Source organism: Astatotilapia calliptera, chromosome 8, assembly GCF_900246225.1.
Source record: "Astatotilapia calliptera chromosome 8, fAstCal1.2, whole genome shotgun sequence".
Lineage (NCBI taxonomy): Eukaryota > Metazoa > Chordata > Actinopteri > Cichliformes > Cichlidae > Astatotilapia > Astatotilapia calliptera.
The window spans coordinates 7,698,817-7,721,634 of NC_039309.1; the positions used below are offsets into that span (position 1 = coordinate 7,698,817).

Consider the following 22,818-nt stretch of genomic DNA (forward strand, 5'->3'; position numbering starts at 1 on the left):
TAACAAAAAGAGCAGACTCCATCTGGAGCAGACAGAATCAAGATACCAGCAGCACTGTTGACAAATTTCCTTTTAGCTTCCACATTCAAATAATTTTACATGCAAAAGAGGTTTTAGATCGAAAAAAGTCAATCGCTCCTGAAGATTAAAGAAGGAATTTTTCTTGGTGTAATGTGGATAATTTTGTACAATTTTAAAATAAGCAATCAAGCAAACATCAAGGCTTTTAAATTCATCACAAGGAGTAACATTGTATTGCCTTGGCGTATTGGCTACGGTCAATCACAGCAATTCTTTATTTTGTTTTGTGGAACAACAACACATTAAATACAGATTTGGTCTGGACCACTAATTAATTAACTTCTGATAGGTTCACAAATTTGACAGAACACATAAACAAGTTAGTTATAGCTGTGATATGCAAATTTCTGAGAGCTTCCACTCAAATTTTATCCACGTGCAATGACCAATGAAGCCACATTCACATTGTTTGACATGGTTTTCCTAATAGCTGGTTCCTGTTTTTGACATTACATAAGTAAGACCAAGAACTGTCTGATCTGTCAGAGTTTAATTGGATGAGAGCATCCTTGACTAAACGATCAGCAAGTTGACCCTGAGATGATAAGTGTTTTATGGCACACTGAAGTCATAGTCCAGAAGGTTAAATGCAGCAAAGACTTCTGTCTGGACTTGCAGTTACAAACTTGACACCCCAGCTTTTTCAAACTATTTTCTCCAGAGAGCAGTGACTTGTTAGTGGAAGCACAGCATAGATCTGCTATTCTCCTATGCTGTCATTCTCCTTTGCTTTTTCTTTGGTTTTTCTTTCTCTCTGGCCCAACATTTACAAGTTGATACATGCACAACTCATATATGTGTGGACATATGCACAATTATGTGAGTGAGATCTTCTAAACGAGCGTCACATCACACTCTTTAAAAGCCCATCTGTTTCTTTTTTGACAACTAATGTAATCTAAATAAGTCTGGAATGGATGTCACCTCTGCAAACACTGACTTGGCCCCTACTCACATTTTTCGTTCCATCTGGGGACACTCCAAGGTGAGATAGTCCTAGGAAATGCTCTTCCTTGACTCATTTCTCTGTCTCCTTCCTCTGTGTTCTGTCAACTAGATTTTCAAAATGAGCTGAGAATGAGTGGGAAGAGAGGAAAAGGTGCTGTGAGTTACAAAGAGAGAGATGGAAAGAGGAGAGATATTAATAGTGACAGGGCAGGGCTACTGAGAGCCTGACGATGATCCCTCTGCATCTCTCTGAAGGTGTGGGGATGAGGTAATGGCTTCATGGTGACATCTGGAGATGAAGCCGGAGAGGTAGATGAGGGACTAATGCCTAAAGATTATGACCTCTAGGGAGTGAGACGCCATTTTGCTGAGCCCTTTAAAAGCCTGAGGTTCCAGCTCAGATCTAACCACTATCAGTCCCTAGACTAAGCTAAGGGTTTGTCTGGATAAGTGGAACTGACAACCCCCAACAATGAGGTCTCCCTGCAGATACACTATTCCTTTGGCACGCCGTTTAGTTCAGCCAAGGGTACGTCTGTGGGGATTTGTCCATTTCCATTTTCTTTCTACTGGTGCTCTCACGTCGATGAATGTTGTCATTAGGCTAGCAAGAACAAGCTTTTGGAAAGTGATCTTAAAGTTTGCTTTTATATAGGAGAGAAGCGAGTTCCAGTTGATTAATATTAAAAAGATTTCCAGCATAAAAGGAAAACAAAATGATAATTTCAAAGTTGGTGAGATCAAAAATCAATAAAAAATGTGCATTGGAAATGCAGTCACATTCTGGCTTAAAAAACTGGTTACTAAAATATGAACATCTGATCATCTGTGAGCTTTTGTAGAAACACAAGGACAAATACAGATTGTGTGTTCTTTTCAGCACACCTGGCAGGTTTGGCTTCATGCAACAAAGAATGAAAGCACAAGAAAACCGCATTACTTGCAATAATAAGTGTGCACACTCGGACTGTATTGTCCTAATAAATGCTATTAGCATAGCAATCAAAGGTGAAATCTTGCAGAATAGTAAAATAATCAAACTGCTCAATAAACATGTTCATTTTTGTTTTGCACCATCAGGCCAGTTCAGTGACCTCTGTACGAGCCTGCTTATCGGCCCCTTCGACCATCATTCAGGGAGGGAACAGACAACTCACGCCTTCCAACCAATCTGGTCCTGGCGATGTACAACCAGTCAGATCTCGTTTTGGACGCATTGTCAAACCAGTCAATCGGTTGCTCCATGTAATGTCCATTCAAGAGGTCGTTAATGATGCCAGTCAGATAATTGGCAAAGTCTCCAAGTCAATACTTCAGGTTTTTCAGTAAGGGTTTTCTTCTACATTGTGGTTTCCAGTTTGGTGTATTCTTTGTTCCATTCTGGTTTTCCATTGCACCACCATGTTTGAACTTCGGTCCCGATGCGGGGACATTTCTTTTTCTGTGGGACATGGTTTGTGTGGGGTGTAGACAGCATCCGGCATCCAGGAGCTGTAGTGAGTTGGCGCCACTCACTCTGCTTCATCCTTTTGGGGATACTTCTTGAGTTGGTGTGTCTATATAACCATGTCGGGTCTGTTTTCTTTTGTGTCTCTTTTAGTTTGTTGATTTTGGTGGATGCTGTGGGTTGTGCATCTATATTTTTGAGTGAAATTCTGCGGGGGTGGATGTAACAGAGTTAGAAAATAGCTTAATGAATTTCCTCAAAATTGATGTGCTTTGTGAATAGTTGGAGCCACCTGGTGGACAAACACAGCTACTGCAACTGTTAAGGTTCCAAATTGCTGCACTGCGCATGGCTCAGCAAAGGAAAAAAAAACTCCCAAGCTGGTGGTAGGTGCTTGTGAGCGATACTGTTGTCAATTTTGTATGTGTATTAATGAAAACATTCTTATAGTGGTAATTGTCAACATGTATTTTGATTGTAAGCAGTACTAGCATGTATCCTGAAAGTTACAGGCATTTTGATGCATGGGTAGTAACTTTATTCACGAGTAGCATTTTTAGTTAGCATGCTAAGCTAATACTCGTTAGCTAATCGGGTGCTTTTTGACTTGCTCTAATGTTTCTCTATGAGATTGTAATTGTTATAATTCTTTTTAACAGAACTGAATTGAAGACGTTTCACCTCTCATCCGAGAAGCTTCTTCAATTCTAAGGTCAAATGGTGGAGAGTCCCAGAAATAAACCTAGTGGGAGTATCCCCCCACAGAGGGACAAAAGGACCTCCTGATGATCCTCTAATCGCCTGAGCCAAGGTGTGAAACTGGGTGTGGGTCCCAATCAGCCAGAGTTTCGGGTGTGTTCATTGTGAAACCTGGCCCCACCTTATCATGCGAATTCCTGAGGTCAGATGGCCCAGGATGTGAGTGGGCGTTAAGGCGTATGGGAAGGGATCTCAAAACTGGATTATAGATGGCAGAGAGTTGGTGTCGTAAACCCCCGCCTCTGTTCAAAGATGGTCGCTCACAGTGGACATAGATGGCTTCTTTCACTCCTCTTTCAAACCATCTGTCCTCTCTGTCCAAAATGTGAACATTGGCATCCTCGAAAGAGTGTCCTTTATCCTTAAGATGCAGATGGACTGCTGAGTCTTGTCCTGTGGAGGTGGCTCTTGTTTGAAAGAGGAGTGAAAGAAGCCATCTATGTCCACTGTGAGCGACCATCTTTGAACAGAGGCGGGGGTTTACGACACCAACTCTCTGCCATCTATAATCCAGTTTTGAGATCCCTTCCCATACGCCTTAACGCCCACTCACATCCTGGGCCATCTGACCTCAGGAATTCGCATGATAAGGTGGGGCCAGGTTTCACAATGAACACACCCGAAACTCTGGCTGATTGGGACCCACACCCAGTTTCACACCTTGGCTCAGGCGATTAGAGGATCATCAGGAGGTCCTTTTGTCCCTCTGTGGGGGGATACTCCCACTAGGTTTATATCTGGGACTCTCCACCATTTGACCTTAGAACTGAAGAAGCTTCTCGGATGAGAGGTGAAACGTCTTCAAGCAACTTAAAGAAGTCCAGACGCTTTTCTTTGCAAGCTCCTTTGACTACGATGACCTGGATGACGGAGAACCTTCACAGACATAACAATGTTAGCCTTTTCTGCAGCTATGGGGCATATATGGTATCACTCTTGGCTGGAAGCAGTGCTTAAACAATGGAAAAAACACAAACTTTGTCCTAAACCTCTCATGTTTAACTGTTTTCCACTTTTTCTTTGGTCATTTTAGCTTTTTTGGCCAGGGTGAAGGGAGTATCTGCCATTAAAACAAGAAGACAGCCACATGTAGCTATGATGATGTTTGCTAGTTCACCTTACATGCATTAATGTAATAACGTGGTTAGCCTACTCAATGTAAATTACACACGAACAACATTAAGCTACTCACGCAGAGAAGAACTGCTGCTGCTGCATCATCATCCGTCATCATTTCTGCCACACTGGCAGGGCTAGGGGCCAGGACTCTCCTCTTCGTGTTTTTGGGGGATGTTGCATAACAGGCAACCCACCCGCAGTGGATGTGCACGGTGTGAGGTCTCGCAGCAAGCTATCAAATACGGCGCATTTCTTGGCTTTTAAAAAAAACCGCTATGCGTCGCCAGGTGTTTCATCGGATTTGAGGTGTTACCTCCTTTGACAGTATCACAGTATCAGCTTAAAGCACTTGTTGCAGGCTGCTGAGTTTGCATATTTTGCTGTGAAGTACAGCCAGACTTTTGACCGCTTCGCCTTGGGCATTTTTAATCTGTAGCTCTGCTCTAAAAGAACGTACGTACCTGGGCCCGCCTACTATCCTCGGAAACGTAAAATGATTGGCTAGAATTGTATCACAGCTCAGGAAAAAAAAGCACCGAAATAAAGCACCGAAATGTGCGCTGCTTTTCGGTCTGGTTACTACTGTTTATGTCAGAACCGACACCGGTACCCATCCCTACTTATCACTCATTTACCACAAGGAGAAAAATAAATAAATAATACTGCTACTATACGATCACAGGTTTGGTTTCAGCTAGAACTTTTAAAAGAAAGACTTTGTTGATGTTGTGTTGTATAAATATATCTTAGTCATTTGTTAAGTGTTATGTTTGGAAAGAAAAAGGGAAAAAAAAAGTCCCAAGCTGGTGAACTGAATGTTGCAGTTGCTTTGCACACTGTTGATGAAGACTGTGTGCTGTTTTCTTTGTACCAGTTGCCAGAATAAAGAGGGAGCCCAGAGTAAGGGCAAGTCCAGCGTTGCAGTGCCTTCCTTCTACATGGGCATATCACACCACTTGCACAATAGACTCACAGAACAGCAACAGCTACACATAGTGGGTTTAAGCTCTGCTGACTGTAAAGGTCTTAGCCTCTGACTTACATCATGTGCATATTTTTCAAAGAATTTAGTAAACCCGTGTGCCCTATGGATAGAGGCATTTTTATTGAAGAGATCATTGCCATCTGCATAAAAATGTTTCATCATAGGATAAAAGAGATCACTGAGAACAACTTTGCATTGATTTTCAGTCACCCTTCCCTCTAAGGCAATGGTTGCAAAACCTATCCTGGCATGCCTCACTTCAGAAAGCCAAAAAAAAGTTCATGTTCCAAACCCCAAAACTTTAATTATTAATTAAAATTATTTTTTAAACAGCATCCAAGTAGCATTTTGTTTGTATATAGGTCAGCACCTTCACAGACATAGGTCAGCATGTTTTGTTGGTTAATCCTGTTTATTTTCCATGCAAAAACCAGACTCTTGAGTTTTACCATTTACATTTCCCCCGGCAGTTCATGTGCCACCAAACAATCCCACCCCAGAGTATCAAGGGAGTGACCCCGGGGTAAGTGGACCCACACCATGCCAGCTAAAATGCCAATAACAGAATAACAGAGTATGAATCACAGTATGAATCATAGGATTTCACCTTTAATTTGCTACCCTTCTGTAACTCATATTGAGAGGAATTTTCCATCTGCTGTTTCCAAGATGCAAATGAAATTTCAGACAGTGTTATATGAACCTGAAGTTTGTTATAACTCAGCCAGGGACTGAGGTGTATTCGCCTTGTTTGTTTTAAAACCCAAAACACATATGCAATTCAAATTTGCCACAAAATGACCTCACTAATTTGTCACGCCTTCAGCTTCTACTATTTTTGACTCAAGTTAAACAACAGCGAGATCCCTTGTCAGTAATAACCGCTGAACACAGAACAGTTTGCACACATCAAGCATAATTAAAAGACCAGTGTTGATCAATTACTGGTGTCTAGAGGATGCAGTGTAATGTCTGAATCCATGGTGCACGGCTGCGGCTCCGCTTAATTCAGATGATCACAGCTCCTCAAAACAATGCTTTAGAAGTGATTTTGAGCCTCGCTAAGAAGATGTGAGGAGTCTATTTTTCACCGAAGCTGGCAAGGAGAACACAAGAGTGCATAGGGCACCACGTCGACTTTCAAAATAAAATAAAACAAATTCTCCACAGATCAAACACCAAATGCAGACCAATACCCAGCACACACTACGGTTGCAAATACAGTGCCAGTAATGTACAAAAAGGACGTAACAAAACCATGCGGGAGAGGCAATGCCATTGAGTAAAGCCAACTGTAAGTTTAGAAGTTGTGTACTTAATTTATGCAAGCAATTTTTAGGATCAGAGATAAAGACAAAACCTTACTCAAGGAATTTATCAATTTTAAAGCCTTGCTGTATGGATGTATATTTAGTCAGGCATTGTAAAAAAAAAAAAAAAAAAAAAAAAAAAAGACAGGAGAAATCAATTATTAAAGTCATGAAAAAATGTATTAGGTGACTTACTTGTTGTGTTACATAGGCAGGGGTTAGACCCAAAGAGTCAGTGCTGAAATACAGTTTGGATTTCATCATGAAGGCAGTTGCAAATACTCCTCTGCCTTGATAATATTTTCCAGCACCTTGCTTTTCTCCAGCTGTGCTCCTGTCTCAGAGAGGAAGGAAACTAGAAGTGCAGCTCTCACTTAATGCAGGTCTCCATAATGCTTCCGTCATGTTTGAACAGAGTCAGTGTAACAAAGAATATGTTTGAGCACCAAAATAACTATCGTGGTAACAGATAGATGAAACCAGCGCCGTCCCAAATTGGCCTTACGTGTAACTGCCTCTAAAAACGTGAATGCAGTTGCAGACATAAAGAGCAGATACATGTTAAGGTGGCTGCATATTTAAAAACTGAAGGTCATTTTTCATATTAAAATAATTCTCTTTTCCATTACATGTTACAATCGATGGCCTCTAATGTAAAAGAACAATTTAACCCATAAGAAATCACTAAAGCCCCCCCAAAATAACTAGTGATATATGAAACAATGAAATAATATTCGCCAAAGGCTTCCTTTTTATTTATTTGCCTTGTTCCTTGCTTTCCTGTTGTCCTCTGTGACACCTTGCTTAGTTGGCAAAGGTACAGAGCAACTTAGTAACAGGAAGAGAGACATTGAAAAGAGGGGATGAGGTTCAGTGAGAGCTAAATGACCAGGCACTGGACCAGCATCGACCCCCTCAGGAAAGGGGCACGGATTCAGTGGATAGCTTTAGTAAGGGCAAAACAACTTTACTCAGAGAAGGTCATGGAATACTTGCTGATACTATGCTTTGCCACCTTGTGCTGAACAACTGTTGTAAGAGCTTAAAGAACAAAGTTTGGTATCATGTGTTATTTGTCATCTGCCTTTAGACATCAGAGATCTCATGAAAAGATAGAAAATTCAGTGAAATTGAGGGAGAATAGCTTCTAAGCTGAATGTACACTTGAGCTTCTGTATTTATTATCAAAAGGCAAGAAGGAAAATCCTGTCAAAACATACGTGTATGTATGTATGAGTTAGGAAACTTTCATCGATTTATTCTGACAGAGAAGCGCTATTAATATTTTTAAAAAAAATCAACACTTTGGCTTCACTAGGCCATCAAAGTTAAGGGGGCTGAAGGTTCAATAATGAATAATACTGGAGACGTTTTCTGCCAAAGGTGCTGTGTAACCATGAAGGCAGCATACTTGTTTGGATGGCTAATTTCCCTGGCAATTTGAACACAGTGTGATTTTAAGAAACCATCCTCCAGATGTCTGCATGCCTGCAACTTCTGTTTTGATATAAAATGCAATAAAGTAATATTTTATCCCTTATCATTTGTGCTACAGAAAACACCAAATTATTCAGCTGTTGCAGTATAGTGTAGTGCAGCTTGAATCGCAGGTGAGGAATTAAAGTAGGTCACAGCCAGACTTGTTTATGTGGGTTCCAGGATGCCAAGAGTCAGCATTTTCTGTTTAACGCCTTAATAGAGTGTCATAAAAAATTATACAGACGGTTTTAGTAACAAACAATAAACAACAAATACTAAAAATAAATTAAATCAAACTGGAACATCATGATCACTGTCCACAGTGAGTTAGGTTTTACATCGTTTTGGACCAAGAGGGTCACGACCAAGAAAGAAGCAGTTGGTCTAAAATCAACACCTTCAAGCACAACTGAAATTTTCAGCTTCCCGCATGGAAAAGACAAATGCCTTCTGGGTTGTTTGGTCATATGAGACAAAACAGCAGGACAATGATTCCAAACACACATCAAAAGGCATTCTTCAAAGCTTCTGGAATGACCTTCCAAAATGCTTTGCAGACAATTTGGGATTCAGTATCCTGCCCAAGGACACTTGACATGCAGACTAGAGGAGTGGAACATTTGCTAACCAATTAGCAAACAACCTGCTCTACTCCAATAGCTTTGGATTTACAACCAGAAATGCTAAACTACCAAAGTGCAATGATTTATTTATTGGTCAAATTAGCTTCCACTTTATATCGAGTTAAAACCAGCACGGCCATCTCTGATATCATTAAGGGGAACACAAATATTACACTGAATTGATGGAAGTCTGAAAAATCGACATCACATATGTATATTTCTTAAGTGCAGACTTACCTTTCCCAATAGGGTGGACATGAATGGCACCATTAATTAAAAACAACAACCTCCTCTTTCATTATAAAATTAAATGGAACAGACAAAGGAATGTAATGTCACTGACTGACTGATTTTGAAGCCTCACATTTGGCCTTTTGGTTGTCATCATATTGTTTTTTGGTGGCAAGAGTGACAGTGTTTGAACAAGGAAATGGAATAATAAGTTCTATAAAGCTTTCATGGTGAAGATGAATTGCAGAGAAACATCTAATAACGTAGCTATATAAAGCAGTGAAATTAGAATTTCACTCACAAAAGCTGAGATATAGAGTTATTGGATGGGCTTTAGTATAATTCAATACAAACTAATCTTTACTTGTTAGATAATTGAATTAAAACGCTCCAAAAGACACAAACACCACAAACATGGTTAATTTGATTAGTTTGGTGACTTGTATTACCAAAGCCTAGCAAACTGCTAGCTGCTACAGCTTCCAACTTTAAGCTTTAATAAAGTTGAGATACTGAACTGTGCAAAAGTTTCAAAGCACCCCTTATTCTTTATTTATTTATTTATTTATTTATTTATTTGAAAAATCTGAAATCTGCAGTGATTTATTTTTTTAAAACACGATACAGCCAACATTTTCTTAGGCAAGCGTTCCTTTAATTTCTTTAAGCATTCCTCAGGAATAGTTATCCAGGCGTTTTAAAGGATATTCTCAGCTCTGCTTTGGATGCTGCCTGCCTGTTGTTCTGTTCTCTTTTCTCTCGGTCACGATAATCCCACATTGCTTTGATGTTCCTGAGGTCTGGGCTCCAGAGAGGACAATCCATGACTGATAATGTTCCATTGTGTGTTTTTCTATTCCCGGTATGCTGCTAACCGCATCTGCAGTGTCATGCTGAAAAATGAAGCTCTTGCCAATCAGACATCTTTGGAAATCACCTTGTTGGTTCAAAAATACTTTTTTATGCCTCTCAAACGGTGTTATCTTTGGCATTTTTCATCAATCCAACTAAAGAAATTCACACAAATGATGTGTTTTTGTAGCAAGCTGCTTGTAACAAACTGGTTCACACCTTGAGTTATGAGCCTTTATGCCTGAATGACTTATAGGTCAGTGTTAAGTGGGTTAACAAAGAAACATTACTCTGAAAATTAAGTACAAGAACAGGCTTAAAATAAGTTTAAAAAGCAGCCAATGTGCAAAGAAAAACTTTGAAAGACCTTGATAACTCCTGGACTTTTGCACAATACTGTAAATAGGTTATTAATAAAAGGCTACTTACTTTCAGGCACTTGCGTACTGGTTTTATTTTTTAGTACCAGAGGTTGCTACTTTAACAAAACCCAGGTTGTGTGAAAATAACACTTTAGTAAAATCAAGTCAAATATTTGAATATATATGACTTTGAGGGATAGAAGTCTGGACTGCACTTTTGCCATTCTTTTATCTTTACACTTGTCATAATAAAGAAAGCATGCTTGCATGCCCCTCATGCTTCACTGATGTACTGCTCCTGTCTATCTCTGCGCCTACGTCTTGCTGAAAAGCCCTGTCAGAGGGGCTGACATCACAGTTCGTCCATCTGTCTTGTTCCTTCTCTTCTACTGTTGTTCTGCAGCTAAAAACGAAAAATGAGACAGGCGAGAACACAGGACACCTCCTCTAGCCACAGCCTCCTCCCCTCCCTCTTTACTTCTCATTTGATTGATATGCTGCTGGAGGGAGAGACACTACTGGAACACGCTATGATGAGAGAGCCAGAGGCAAAACAGGACAGGAATGTAAGAAAAGGGGAAAGCACTGGGGTTTGGGGGCATTACTAAATATTTGAAATGATACTTGCAAAGATAGCATTTGATAGGATTGGATCACACAACATGTAGACACAGAAAGAGTGAGGATGTAAGTAGTCCAAAAATAACTTGGGTTGAAGCTGAGATCACGCCGTCACGGGCACTGTCCGAGGTGCTGCACAGCAAATAAGCTTCATCTTAAGCCGTCTTATTTCAGAACTGATTTAGAACGGTTTACTTTTGTTGAGGATTTCTCTCAGAAATAAACATCAATATTCCAATAGGTCTTGGTGCTTCACTGGTATGAGTTTGCTGAGAAGGGAACTGAAAAACCCTATCACGTTGGCTGACATTTTTATGTTGATTAGGAAAAAATCTATAATCGTTTCAACTTAATAAAATGCAAAACACTAATAAACAAACACAATAAATTGTCTCATTGTAATAAATTCTCAGTCTAACATGGCGCTACTTCACTCTAAGCTCAGCATTACTGCTGACATCTGTTGATTTAACTTCAAAGTACACTGTGTACAATGCGTGTTCCTGGTGGTACATTGGCTCAAAAGAAATTCCAGCGACACACTGGCTAGACCGCATCTTTTGTAGCACAAAAATGTATTTCAGAGTAAAGCTACATGTTCTGTCTACATTTTTAACAGCCGTTTCCATTCCAGGCTAAAACATCATGCTTCACGTACTTATTTTGGGAAACTTGCTGGAAGGGAACGTAGGTAGGCTGAGGCTTTCCTTTGCTGTGCAACGGCTCTTTGGCTTTTCAAAGCTACAAAGCACTTCCTTTAAGAACTATAATCACAAATTTAAAAGCGAGCTTTTGAGTTCTAAAGCATTTAATTTTTCTTTGCAGAATTCACCTCGGCAGAGTAGCTGTTTTTAGTAATTATTAACAAAATGTAAATGAGAGGGCTTCAACAAAGTCCCGTGGGTCTCAGTGCAGATGTTATAAGCAAGGGATGCATTTACTCTAATGCAGGAAATTAGCATGATCACTGCTTTTAAAGGCATTAAGTCTAGCTTATTTTTATCTATTTATTCATTTATTTATTGTCTGGGTCTTGTTCAATCGCCAGCGGTTTAAGCATTTTTAGATTAAAACGAATCTATCTTGCTCCTGTGTGACAGGTCAGACATTTTTTCAATAGAGAATACTGCTATTTTGAAGGAGTGCGAGGGCATGTCTGCAGAAGCTTGTCAATGACAAAAGGTCCACGGTATGAAGAACCTTTGCACAGCACAAAATAAAACGACAAAGACCCAAAACCATTAATTAGTGATCAATACTAACTATATCACAGCTGTTCTTCTGATCTTGAAGACTTTCAGTGACTGAAGCAGGGCTAACATTCCTGTCTACAGGTCAGGACCAATGGATCAGAGGGTGATCGACTCTAAGTGCCACAGACACAACTGTACTGACTTGCTTGACTGATTCAGCTGTACAGAAAAAATATATACAGCACAATTTTGTTCAATCCCTCTTTAGAGTTTGGTAAAAGGCAATTTAACAGAACGAGCAACTTCTCTTACAACAAGGCTGCCAAAGAAAAGAGAAAGTAGAAGTAAATGACAGCGAATCTTGTTTTCCAACTGAAACGTTCTTACATACACAGCCTGAGGGAAGAACAATAAAAAAATGTTGTTTTTTTTGTCCATGGCTACTGATCTTCAATTCAGCTCCTCAATTTCCTCTGCCTTTGGTATTACCCCTTCTATCAGCATTATGACTACAAGCATGCAAAGACAAGGATAAGAGAACCAAACACAAAATCAACATCAGAAACAGGATAAAAACGATAGCACTGAGAGAGACAGAAGAGAGTGAATTGTGGCTGCTTCTGAAGGCAAGCCTCTGGAGACACAGAGCCTGCAGCTGCAAAACCAGACAAAATGGATCTGTACAAGAATTAAAACAAAAAAAATTAATCAAAAGGGACATGCAACTACCCTCATATAAGGCCTTCAGTCTCTTTTGCTATCCATTTCTCTTTACTGACAACAGAGCTGAGGTCTGGCTTTGAGAGCCAGACTGATTTGTGTCCAAAGTGGAAACCAGAAAGACATTGCTATTACTGGGAGCCGCTTTAAACCCACATGAGGCCCGCTAAGGCAGGGGTTAAAAGACAGGCTGTGCTTAACAGAGAAGTATATGTTGCCTATTTTGTCTGAAGATGCAGTCTGAAGATGGCAGCACGATGACATCCAGAAAATGAGCAATTCTGTATTGCTTCTAAAATTTGACTCCAGTACCCAGAGTGGCACATAGCACTTGAATCAAAACGCTAAAATGTCAAAAAGATGTTTGCTCATGTTTACATCTGTGCCAAGGGAAATTGGCTGCATCTTAAATTTATGTGGTCCCATGCCATCAAAAGCAAATGTGATTTCTGTGTGTGGCGTCTTGCTGATGTGATTTTATCCTCATTGCAAATGTAGTACCTGGTAAATGATAGAAGGTGATAAGAGTGAGTGAGAGCCTCTTCTTTATAGGGAGTGTGTCCTACCCTTTTAATATATCTACAGATAGGTGACAAATTAATAGAAAAACCAGCCGAGAGGGTCTTAGTGGGGTGTTGGCCTTCTGCATTTATTCTACAGATTTTTCCTTTTTTCTAAAGGAGGGATGGGATTTTCTAGGGGCTACACTATAAGGACAAAAGTATTTGGCCACACAGTCGCATCAATTTTTAATTCACCCCCATTACCAGAGGTGTATAAAACCAAGCATCTACCCATGCCTGACTTGATAACTGCAGAGTTCCAAACTGGCTCTGGCATTAACATCTTGTGTACTTTTGTCCATTCAATTCAATTCTATTTATATAGCGCCAAATCGCAACAACAGTCGCCTCAAGGTGCTTTATATTGTAAGGTAGACCCTACCCAACCCTAACCCCACAATCATAAGACCCCCTATGAGACCTTGGTGACAGTGGGAAGGAAAAACTCCCTTTTAACAGGAAGAAATGGGCTCAGGGATGGGCTCGCCCCTCCCATGTAGTATATTTCCATAGGCAGTATTTTACTTATGCTAGAAGCATCTATTCTCTGTACAAATTGTATAAAAATCAGTGTTGACAGTGTTCAGAGTCCTTGGCACAAAAACAACCTCGGTGCAATTTAGTTGTTTTTGTTTTCACTACTTCAATCAAATCTGCTCTCATTTGAAAATAGTTCTACTTCTGAAAAAGTGCTGTGCTGGTCAAAAAAACAAGTCTTTCACCAGCCAATCAGAATTAAGAAGTGGCACGACTTGCGATATCAACACTGGGAATAAGGGTGAAGCCGAAAACTTTGGAGGACGTAGTGTTTGTAAACAGGAAAGAACAAGCACCAGAGAGGAGCACTCTGAAAATGGGACCAGGGGCTCTTCAAGCACTATTTGTAGCACTTCAAAAGAACAGTTAGATCAGTTTAAATAATGTCAAAACTAGAATTTGAAATTTCATCTTTAAAAAAAATCAAAATGTGACCACAATTTGCTGTGTCAGTTTAATCTATCTGAATGTGGCATTTTTAACTAAACAGCATGGCTGCATGTAACAGAAAATCATTGTTTCATTAAAATAATAAAATCCACAGGCTACTCGAATCATCAGCACCACCTCACTTTACCAGTCCTGCCTTTTACATTTTATAATCCCATGCACTTGTGTTCTGGGGGCCTCTGGATGTCTGGAGTTTTGATCTCCTCCACACCTGCTTCACGCCCTGGAGGACGGGGCTGTGGCCCCCCCACACCCTCTAGCAGATTATTACATGAAGGAACCTTTTAAAAAAACAAAAAACAAGCGCGTCCATGCTCACAGGTGTACACACGGGTGATCACACCCACAAACTACACCCTTTTTGGCTCCTACCTCAAAGCACACTGTGTTCTGTTGATCTTATGTGCTGCACAATAATGTTTAACATTTAGTATTTACTGTCATATTCCCATATATCATTGTGATGTTGTTTATTCTATTACTCTTGTTCTCTTCTGCTTTTCTTTTTTCTTTCTCAGCAGGTGATCCAGGTGATTGATATATGCATTTTTTTTTCTCTGCCCGTTCTGTTGGTTTTTGTCTTTTGCCCTTCTCCCCCGTCCCTCTCCTCAGCTGGTTCTCTTTCCCTCTTTCTTTCTCCCCTTCTTTCCCCCAGTCAAGTCTGTCCCGTATTCAGTAAGTGAAAATAAAATAAACAATGTAATGCTCACAGAACTGAACTAAAAATACATAATCCACTATGTACTCTTCTTTCATCTCTCCATGTCTTTTTATTCTATGGACATCCTATATTTGTGTGTATATGTTCCTGCCTCCCTGGTTTTCCATCTTTTTTTCCTTCCTATCTTCCCCCCTCTATCTACTTCTTTCTCTCTCATTCTCAGGACATGCAGATGACACGGGGCTTGGCCAGACAAAGTGATTCCACAGTGCCGAGGTCTGCCAGGGAGAGATAGCTTAGACACAATGTCACTGCTGTTAGCAATGTAGATGCAGACTGCCGAGGGAAGGGAGACTCAAGCTCGAATGAGAACGGAAGAGAGAGAAATAGAAGCGAGGGAAAAGGAGGAAAAAAGAAACCTAGCAAAAGGGCTTCTGGATGGAACCAATGTTCAAATATACACAAAGGTAAAGTATATAGAACTTGCTTAATTAGACTAAGTGGAGAGGATACATTCTAATGTACTTTGTTTTATCCGTTTCCATGAGCAGTTCTATTAAATCCAACAGGAAGTTCATCGCCTCTGGCTGAATGAAATGCACCCCTCAAAGAAAATCTGTGCTGACCCACTTCCCTCGGTATGTCAGTTATCTAGAGGAAGCCAACAAACACACTCTACTCTCTACCACCTCTGAGGTCTATACTTTAGCTAAAAATAGACGCACACACCCAGGCTTGCTTGATTCTGTTAGACTTTGCAGCTCTCAGATAACAATACACTCGATATTTACCGGCCTATATCGATCCAAAAAAAAAACAGAAGAAAAGAAAACCCAACATGCATTTCTCAGGTTTCACGTGTTTACACACCCATTCATCCATCCATCCTTCCAGCATTTCTTCCTTGGGGAGTTATAAAATTTCAGATTTAGGTTGTTAAATCCCCACAGCTTCAGGAACACAGCCAAACCTGTGTTCAGCACGCTGGAACCCCATCTCAGCTGTGAAATACATGTTAATGCATTATAATTTCTCCTATTTACTGGAGGAAACTGAAGAAAACAAAACCTAAAATAAAGCATGAAAAAACTGGGAAAATATTGCAATTCATGTATATATTGTAATGTACATTAATCATTTGTGGGCTGCTGAGACAAAATTCGACATTTAAAAGAAGATCTTCGACTCTGGGAAATGATGATGGAATTTTTTCACTGTCTTCCACAGATTCTAGATCAAAAAAACGAGTAATTGGTTGCTGACCTGTAGTTCACAGAAAACTGGAGATAATTAATGCTGTCAAAATCAATAGACTTTTGAGATTAAAATAATGCGCTAAAAAATAATACTATTAATTTACTACTTTGTACCTGCTGTAGTGGCTATACAAAGCGGGAAAGCTGTGTGGGGGTTTTAAAACATTGAAAATTCCCAACTCACTTTTGAGAGTGACAAACAGTACTATCAGGCGCAGCAGTGGGGACAATAGTCAAGTTGTATTGCTTTCTCTTGTATCAATAATTGCAGTGAATTAGCTGAATTGTTTCTCTGACATAAATACATATAAATGAGGAGCTCTTCTTAAAAAAACGTGAGAAATTCATACAAGTAAAGAAAATATTTAAACACAACTACAACTGCAAAAGCCCTATCACCTCCGAGTTTGTGTTGCATCCTCTGAACCACTAAAAAGCATCTGGTGTGTTGACCAGAGGAATGACACAGGACATATGGGTGCAGCAGTTCTGTTAGGAAGAACGTTTGAGAGACTTGAAAACAAATTAAAGGACTTTAAAGATGATTTGTAAACAAAATGGAAGCCAGTGAAAAGAAGATAAAATTGGAGGGATGTGCTCTCAATTGCTTGCACCAGATAAAAATCAGGCATTTTTGCGCATGCTGTAGGCGAGCAATAGAGGCCTAATTCCAATAAGAAGTGCAGTGCAGTAAGAGATGAGATGTTATAAAAGCATATATCGCCATTTCAAAGTTGATTTGGACAGAACATTCTTGACTTTTGACAGCAAACTGAAAAAAGCAGGAATTTAGCACTGCTTTTACTCAAGTATCGAGCTTTAGAGCAGGATCCATTTTCACACCTAAATTTGTAATAATGGAATTTATATATGTGGACCAGTGGGGAAATGTTGACACAGGCAATACAGTTGGTGCCACTGAGCTTGACAACATGACTTCTGTCATGTTCTCACTAAAATTAGGAAAATTTAGATCCAACTGTCCCCTGATGTCGATAAAGCATTAGCATGGTGAGACTAATACATAAACCAGTGGTTCCCAACCACTGTGCCGCGGCACATAGGTGTGCCGTGAGAAATGTTTAGGTGTGCCGTGGAAGATTATCTGGTTCCACCGGATTAGTACTCTAAGGCTACGTTCACACTGCAGACGAAAGTGAATCAAATCTGACTTTTCTGACCCTATGCGACTCATATCATCAGATCATGGTATGACAGTGTGAACAGCACAAATCCGATATTTTCAAATCCGACCTAGGTCACTTTCGTATGTGGTACTGAATCCGATACATATCTGATGCTTTAGAAAGCGACTGCTGTGTGAATGGTCATGTCGCATTAAATCCGTCTTTTACGTCACTGACACAAGACAGACGCCAATTATCAGCGCCGGAGAAGACAAACGAGAAAGCATGGTGGCGGAAACTGGAGACGGAGCGAGGACAGAAACTGAGGTTTTGGACTTGATTAGCATATGGGGAGACAATTCTATTCAAGTTACGACTGTGCAAAAATTGATAGACTGCTGCAACAACACCTACTAGCTCTGTAGCCGCCATTTTTACATAAACAGAGCGCATTGTGTGTGACATCTTCTTTCACGCTTTGAGGGCCATGAACCGTTCACACTAGAGCACATTTGCTGTCACATTTTATTTGTAGTGTGAACAACCAGACAAAAAATATCAGATTTGATCAAGAAATCGTAATTGAGCATTAAGACCTGAAGTGTGAACTTAGCAACAATTTCTTCATTTTTCTGACCCTGAAGCTACATCCATGTGCTCAGTCAAGTCTGTAGTCCATCCAGTGGGTAATAGCTTTCTCATTTCCCACCACCAAATACTCTTTGGAAAAAAGGTAGCTGGCTTTGGTAAGGACATAGCCTCCTCCAACTTCTCAGTAATAACTGCGACTTCTTTTTTAGGTGTTTGTTTTTTTTAAGGAATGGCTTTTAGGCATCCTGTGGTTATCCCATATTTAATGTCACAAAGTAACTCCCCTGGGTAAAGTCTGCAGAACTTTCAACTTAGAGAAAGTGTGCACAAAGTGGCTCAAGACCCTGCCTAAGCTCTAAGGGTCTTAGAGGAATCATGTCTCAGTCCGTGACTCTGTGAGTATGGATAGTGGAATGCCTAGCGTACCAAACTCTTGGTGCTTCTGTGTGTCTCTTTTGCCTGCAGTAACAGTTTTATTCTGTGGCTTGACAAAGGTGAAAGTGAAATAAACTGTTCACAAAGTTTGGTATCGATAAATGCCAATGGGCAATGGTGTTTGAAACTGCAGCTTGACGAGTTCAAGTGTGAGTGCATGGAATAAAGCACCCTCTTTCCAGCAACAACCTCTGTCCTGATATCTCATGTATACTGACACGATGTACACAGTTTTAAAAGTTTAGTTAGAACGTTAGAGAACTGCAAAAAAAAAAGAAGCAATGACTCTAGATTGACCGGAGATTTTAAATTTAAAAAGTAATAACATTCACTCTTCTTTAGAAAACATAACTCTATATTAAATTCTGTGATTTTGTATTTTAATATCGAATATTAAAAGATTTGATTATGTGAGAAATTAATTAACTGCTTTTAGGAAGCAAACTATCTGATCATTTTATTTTATTTTCCAACACAGATTGACGGGATTGGTGATAATATTACATCCTTGGACTCACACGATAGACACCAAAAGAAAAAAAAAAAGAATTCACACAGGCACTAGCTTCCAAAAAAATATAACAGATTCCTTTAAAAGCAGAACAAAGACCTCTGGTGTACCTCAGGATGTGGGTGGCATTTATTCTGGATGGCTGTAGTGTGCTTTTGAGGGTTTGCAATTATCCTGCTACACAGAGGGGAAAGCACCAGTAACGCGCAGAAGGGGTTCTATGGATTTTACTATCCCCTCACAGCTGTGTCTGTCTGTGGCGGTGTGTCTGTGTGTGTGATAGAAGTGAGTGAGTGTTTGGGGGAGAAAAAAAAGTCAACACACTGACTTGGAAATGGCACCTTTGCACAATGCCAACTGGCCCAGTCAACTTTGAGTCAGTACCAGATGGATTCACACATGCACAGACCACACATGCACATATACGTACAGATCGTCCACCAGCACGGTTTGGTGGGCACGTTAAATATACTAGTATCATACCTGAAAGGCATCCAGCACTAGAAAAAGATACAAATACACACAAATATCCACACTGTGGGCACCCAGTTATCATGAACAGATTGGATCAGTAGTAAAAGTAGCATCTTCCTTGTAATTTTTCCAAAATACACATACCAACACAGTGCTAAGACTGTCTGGCCGGGTGCGATGCCATGTGGTCTGGTGTCACCTGACAGGCATATCAAAGTCCGACACACTTGGTGCTGCATTTCCAGACTAGTGATGGAATGGAGTGTTAATCCTGCAGGAAGGCAGGCGGGGAGGCAGGAGCTGTTTCTTTAGGGCACGGTGCCTGCTGTTAAATCGTCTCTACCTCTACTGTCTGCCTGCATGCTGCAATGGCACGCTGACCCCTGGCCCAGTTGTTCTGGCACTATTGATGAATGAGGGGGCAGTATTGTATGAGTCATGTAAGCGAGTGGACAGTGTTGGTGTGTGTGTGCTTGCACGTCCATGTGTGTAGGTGGCTGAGGATGTGCAGAGTGAATGTGTATCAGTGTAAGATACCTCGTGTATGTTAATCTATTGTAACTAGTAGCTTTAAATAGAAGTTTACCATATTATGTATACTGGTCACACACACTCATGTCCGTGTGTGAGGCGTTGCCATAGTTACTAAATGATCTTTCACAATTAGTTTGGCTCACTGAGAGTTGCCAGTGAGCAGCACAAGGATTGTCACTGGTCATGGGTTTTTAATTCAAAATGTCACAGTCCTGAATAGGGATGGGTACCGGTGTCGTTCTGACATAAACGGTAGTAACCAGACTGAAAAGCAGCGCACATTTCGGTGCTTTATTTCGGTGCTTTTTTTTCCTGAGCTGTGATACACTTCTAGCCAATCATTTTACGTTTCCGAGGATAGTAGGCGGGTCCAGGTACGTACGTTCTTTTAGAGCAGAGCTACAGATTAAAAATGCCCAAGGCGAAGCGGTCAAAAGTCTGGCTGTACTTCAAAGCAAAATATGCAAACTCAGCAGCCTGCAACAAGTGCTTTAAGCTGATACTGTGATACTGTCAAAGGAGGTAACACCTCAAATCCGATGAAACACCTGGCGACGCATAGCTTTTTTTTTTTAAAAGCCAAGAAATGCGCTGTATTTGATAGCTTGCTGCGAGACCTCACACCGAGCGCATCTACTGCGGGTGTGGTGCCTGTTATCAGACCCGGAGTTAGCAACATCCCCAAAAACCCGAAGAGGAGACTCCTGGTCCCTAGCCCTGCCAGTGTGGCAGAAATGATGACGGATGATGATGCAGCAGCAGCCGTTCTTCTCTGCGTGAGTAGCTTAATGTTGTTCGTGTGTAATTTACGTTGAGTAGGCTAACCACGTTATTACATTAATGCAGGTAAGGTGAACTAGCAAACATCATCATAGCTACATGCGGCTGTCTTCTTGTTTGATGGCAGATACTCCCTTCACCCTGGCCAAAAAGGCTAAAATGACCAAAGAAAAAGAGGGAAACTGCTAAACATGAGAGGTTTTTGGATAAAGTTTGTGTTTTCTCCATTGTTTAAGCACTGCTTCCAGCCAAGAGTGATACCATATATGCCCCATAGCTGCAGAAAAGGCTAACATTGTTATCTTTTTACAAAAACCAGCTGAACATGAGAGGTTTTTGGACCAATTTTGTGTTCTCCACTCTTTAAGCACCGGTTTGAGCACCGTTTGAGCACCGGCACCGTTTCAAAAGTACCGATTTGGCACCGGTATCAGATAAAACCTAAACGATACCCATCCCTAGTCCTGAACGTTAACCGTTTGTGGCTTGAACCACAAAATAACCTTTTTAATACCTAAGAGTGTATTTGTTTTGGTTTAGACACAGGGGTGCGAGGATAAATATCCTGCTTAGAAAGCCTGGATTCTTCTGCTCTTCTTTTGCACCTGTAAAGCTCTTATTGTTACAATCTGTAACAGTTGGATGTACACGTAAACTGGAGTAACGCACGCAAGGTTTAAGACTGAACATTCCAACTAAAATCCACTTTACACTGTGTCAGTATTCCTCCTGAAATATTTGTGTATGAATGTTCATACAGTATGACAGCATGTGTTACAAGCCATGGCTTGACCTTGGCATGTTCATAGTTCAGAGGTACTGGGCTGCGTCTGGCTGCACATAGCAGCCAGCAGATAACTGGCCTGAATACTCCAAGTGACACAGGCATCTGGCACCTGCAGAGCCACTGGCAATGGACAACCATGTTATATCGTGTGTCAATGTGTGGGCAAGGCTTTGAGCTTGAAAATGCCAGCAGCTGTTGTCCTTATACCAATTTCCCATCTCTCCAAAGCACACCTGTACAACAATATGAAGCCCAGGAAGGGGCTGGCGTCTGGCACATTAATACTTTCCATTCTTTGCGGTAGTCAGCAAAACACTGCGGGCTGAGAAACATTGGTCTTCAACGAGTCTCAAACAACCACTGTGCTAAACTTAATCAAAGACATCACAGACAATAAAAGAACAATAAAACAGCAGTCCTTTCAGCGTTCAACCAGGGCATACAGTATATTCCATTTGCCCACAGGGCTACAGCACTCAGCTTTACAACTCAGCGATTTTTCAAAGTAATATCCTTGCTTTCTGCCCCAACTCCACCTCCTCTTCCAGTGAAGTGGGTGATGTAGAATGGAGCAATTCATTCAACTCTGGGAAGTCTTCAACGATTGACTTCTGTATTAAAGTGAAATAAGGACTGGCCTGGTTGGCTGCAACCAAATGAATGGGTCAAACATAAATATGGGGTTACTACTTCACTGACCTTCCCTGCCATGCTGTCAGTACTAGTCCTTACTTGTATTTGCAGTGTATAGTTTTTGATTGATATAAAAAAAAATATATCTTATAATGTTTTTGTTTTTTTTGGTGCACTGCATAGCAAATTCATAGATTAAGGGCAAAAAATGTTCTCAGAGACTAAATTTGAAGTTCAAATCTCCAGTTTTGCAAAGTGGTTATGCTTCCAGTAGCAATATATTCAGCTTTTTTTATCGTAGTGAAGGTATTTACAGAATTATCGGATTGATATTTATGACCTGCTGACTATGAATTCGGATGATTATGATGACTTTATGACTAAACATCTCCACCACTAAACATGTGTCAATCTGTTAAGTTTCTAATTACATGCTACAAATCAGCATGTCAAAACTGTCTTTGAGAAGTATCTCATTGACGCTGTAAAGACTGATGCATCGTTACCAGTGGCATTAATAACAGGGAAGATTAAAAATAAAAAATAGCAGAGAAATGATACGAGTTGAGAAATAGACATCGAAGGGTGCAGGAGAGGAAGGTGCAGAATACACACACAGATATGTATAAAAATTGAGTGTAAGAGCAGTAGAGTCCTCCTTATCCCCTTTGCTCTATACTTTGCAGTGCTCAGACATACCATAGAATCAAAGGTTGGAGTCAGCATTAAGTGCATTCGACAAATGGGTC

At 40.4% G+C, this 22,818-nt stretch overlaps 1 protein-coding gene across 8 annotated transcripts in view; it reads right to left on the reverse strand.

Moving 5' to 3' along the window:
- sdk2b (sidekick cell adhesion molecule 2b) overlaps window positions 1-22,818 on the reverse strand; it is a 278,236-nt gene that overhangs the window by 112,288 nt on the left and 143,130 nt on the right. Inside the window, exon 1 of one of the 8 annotated variants that reach the window (XM_026178232.1) lies at window positions 1,037-3,137. The exons of the other annotated variants lie outside the window; for them this stretch is intronic. Coding sequence (XP_026034017.1) covers window positions 1,037-1,103 — 67 coding nt within the window. The 5' untranslated portion in view covers window positions 1,104-3,137. Of the gene's footprint in view, window positions 1-1,036; window positions 3,138-22,818 lie in introns of those variants that run through there. 8 annotated transcript variants of the gene reach the window in all.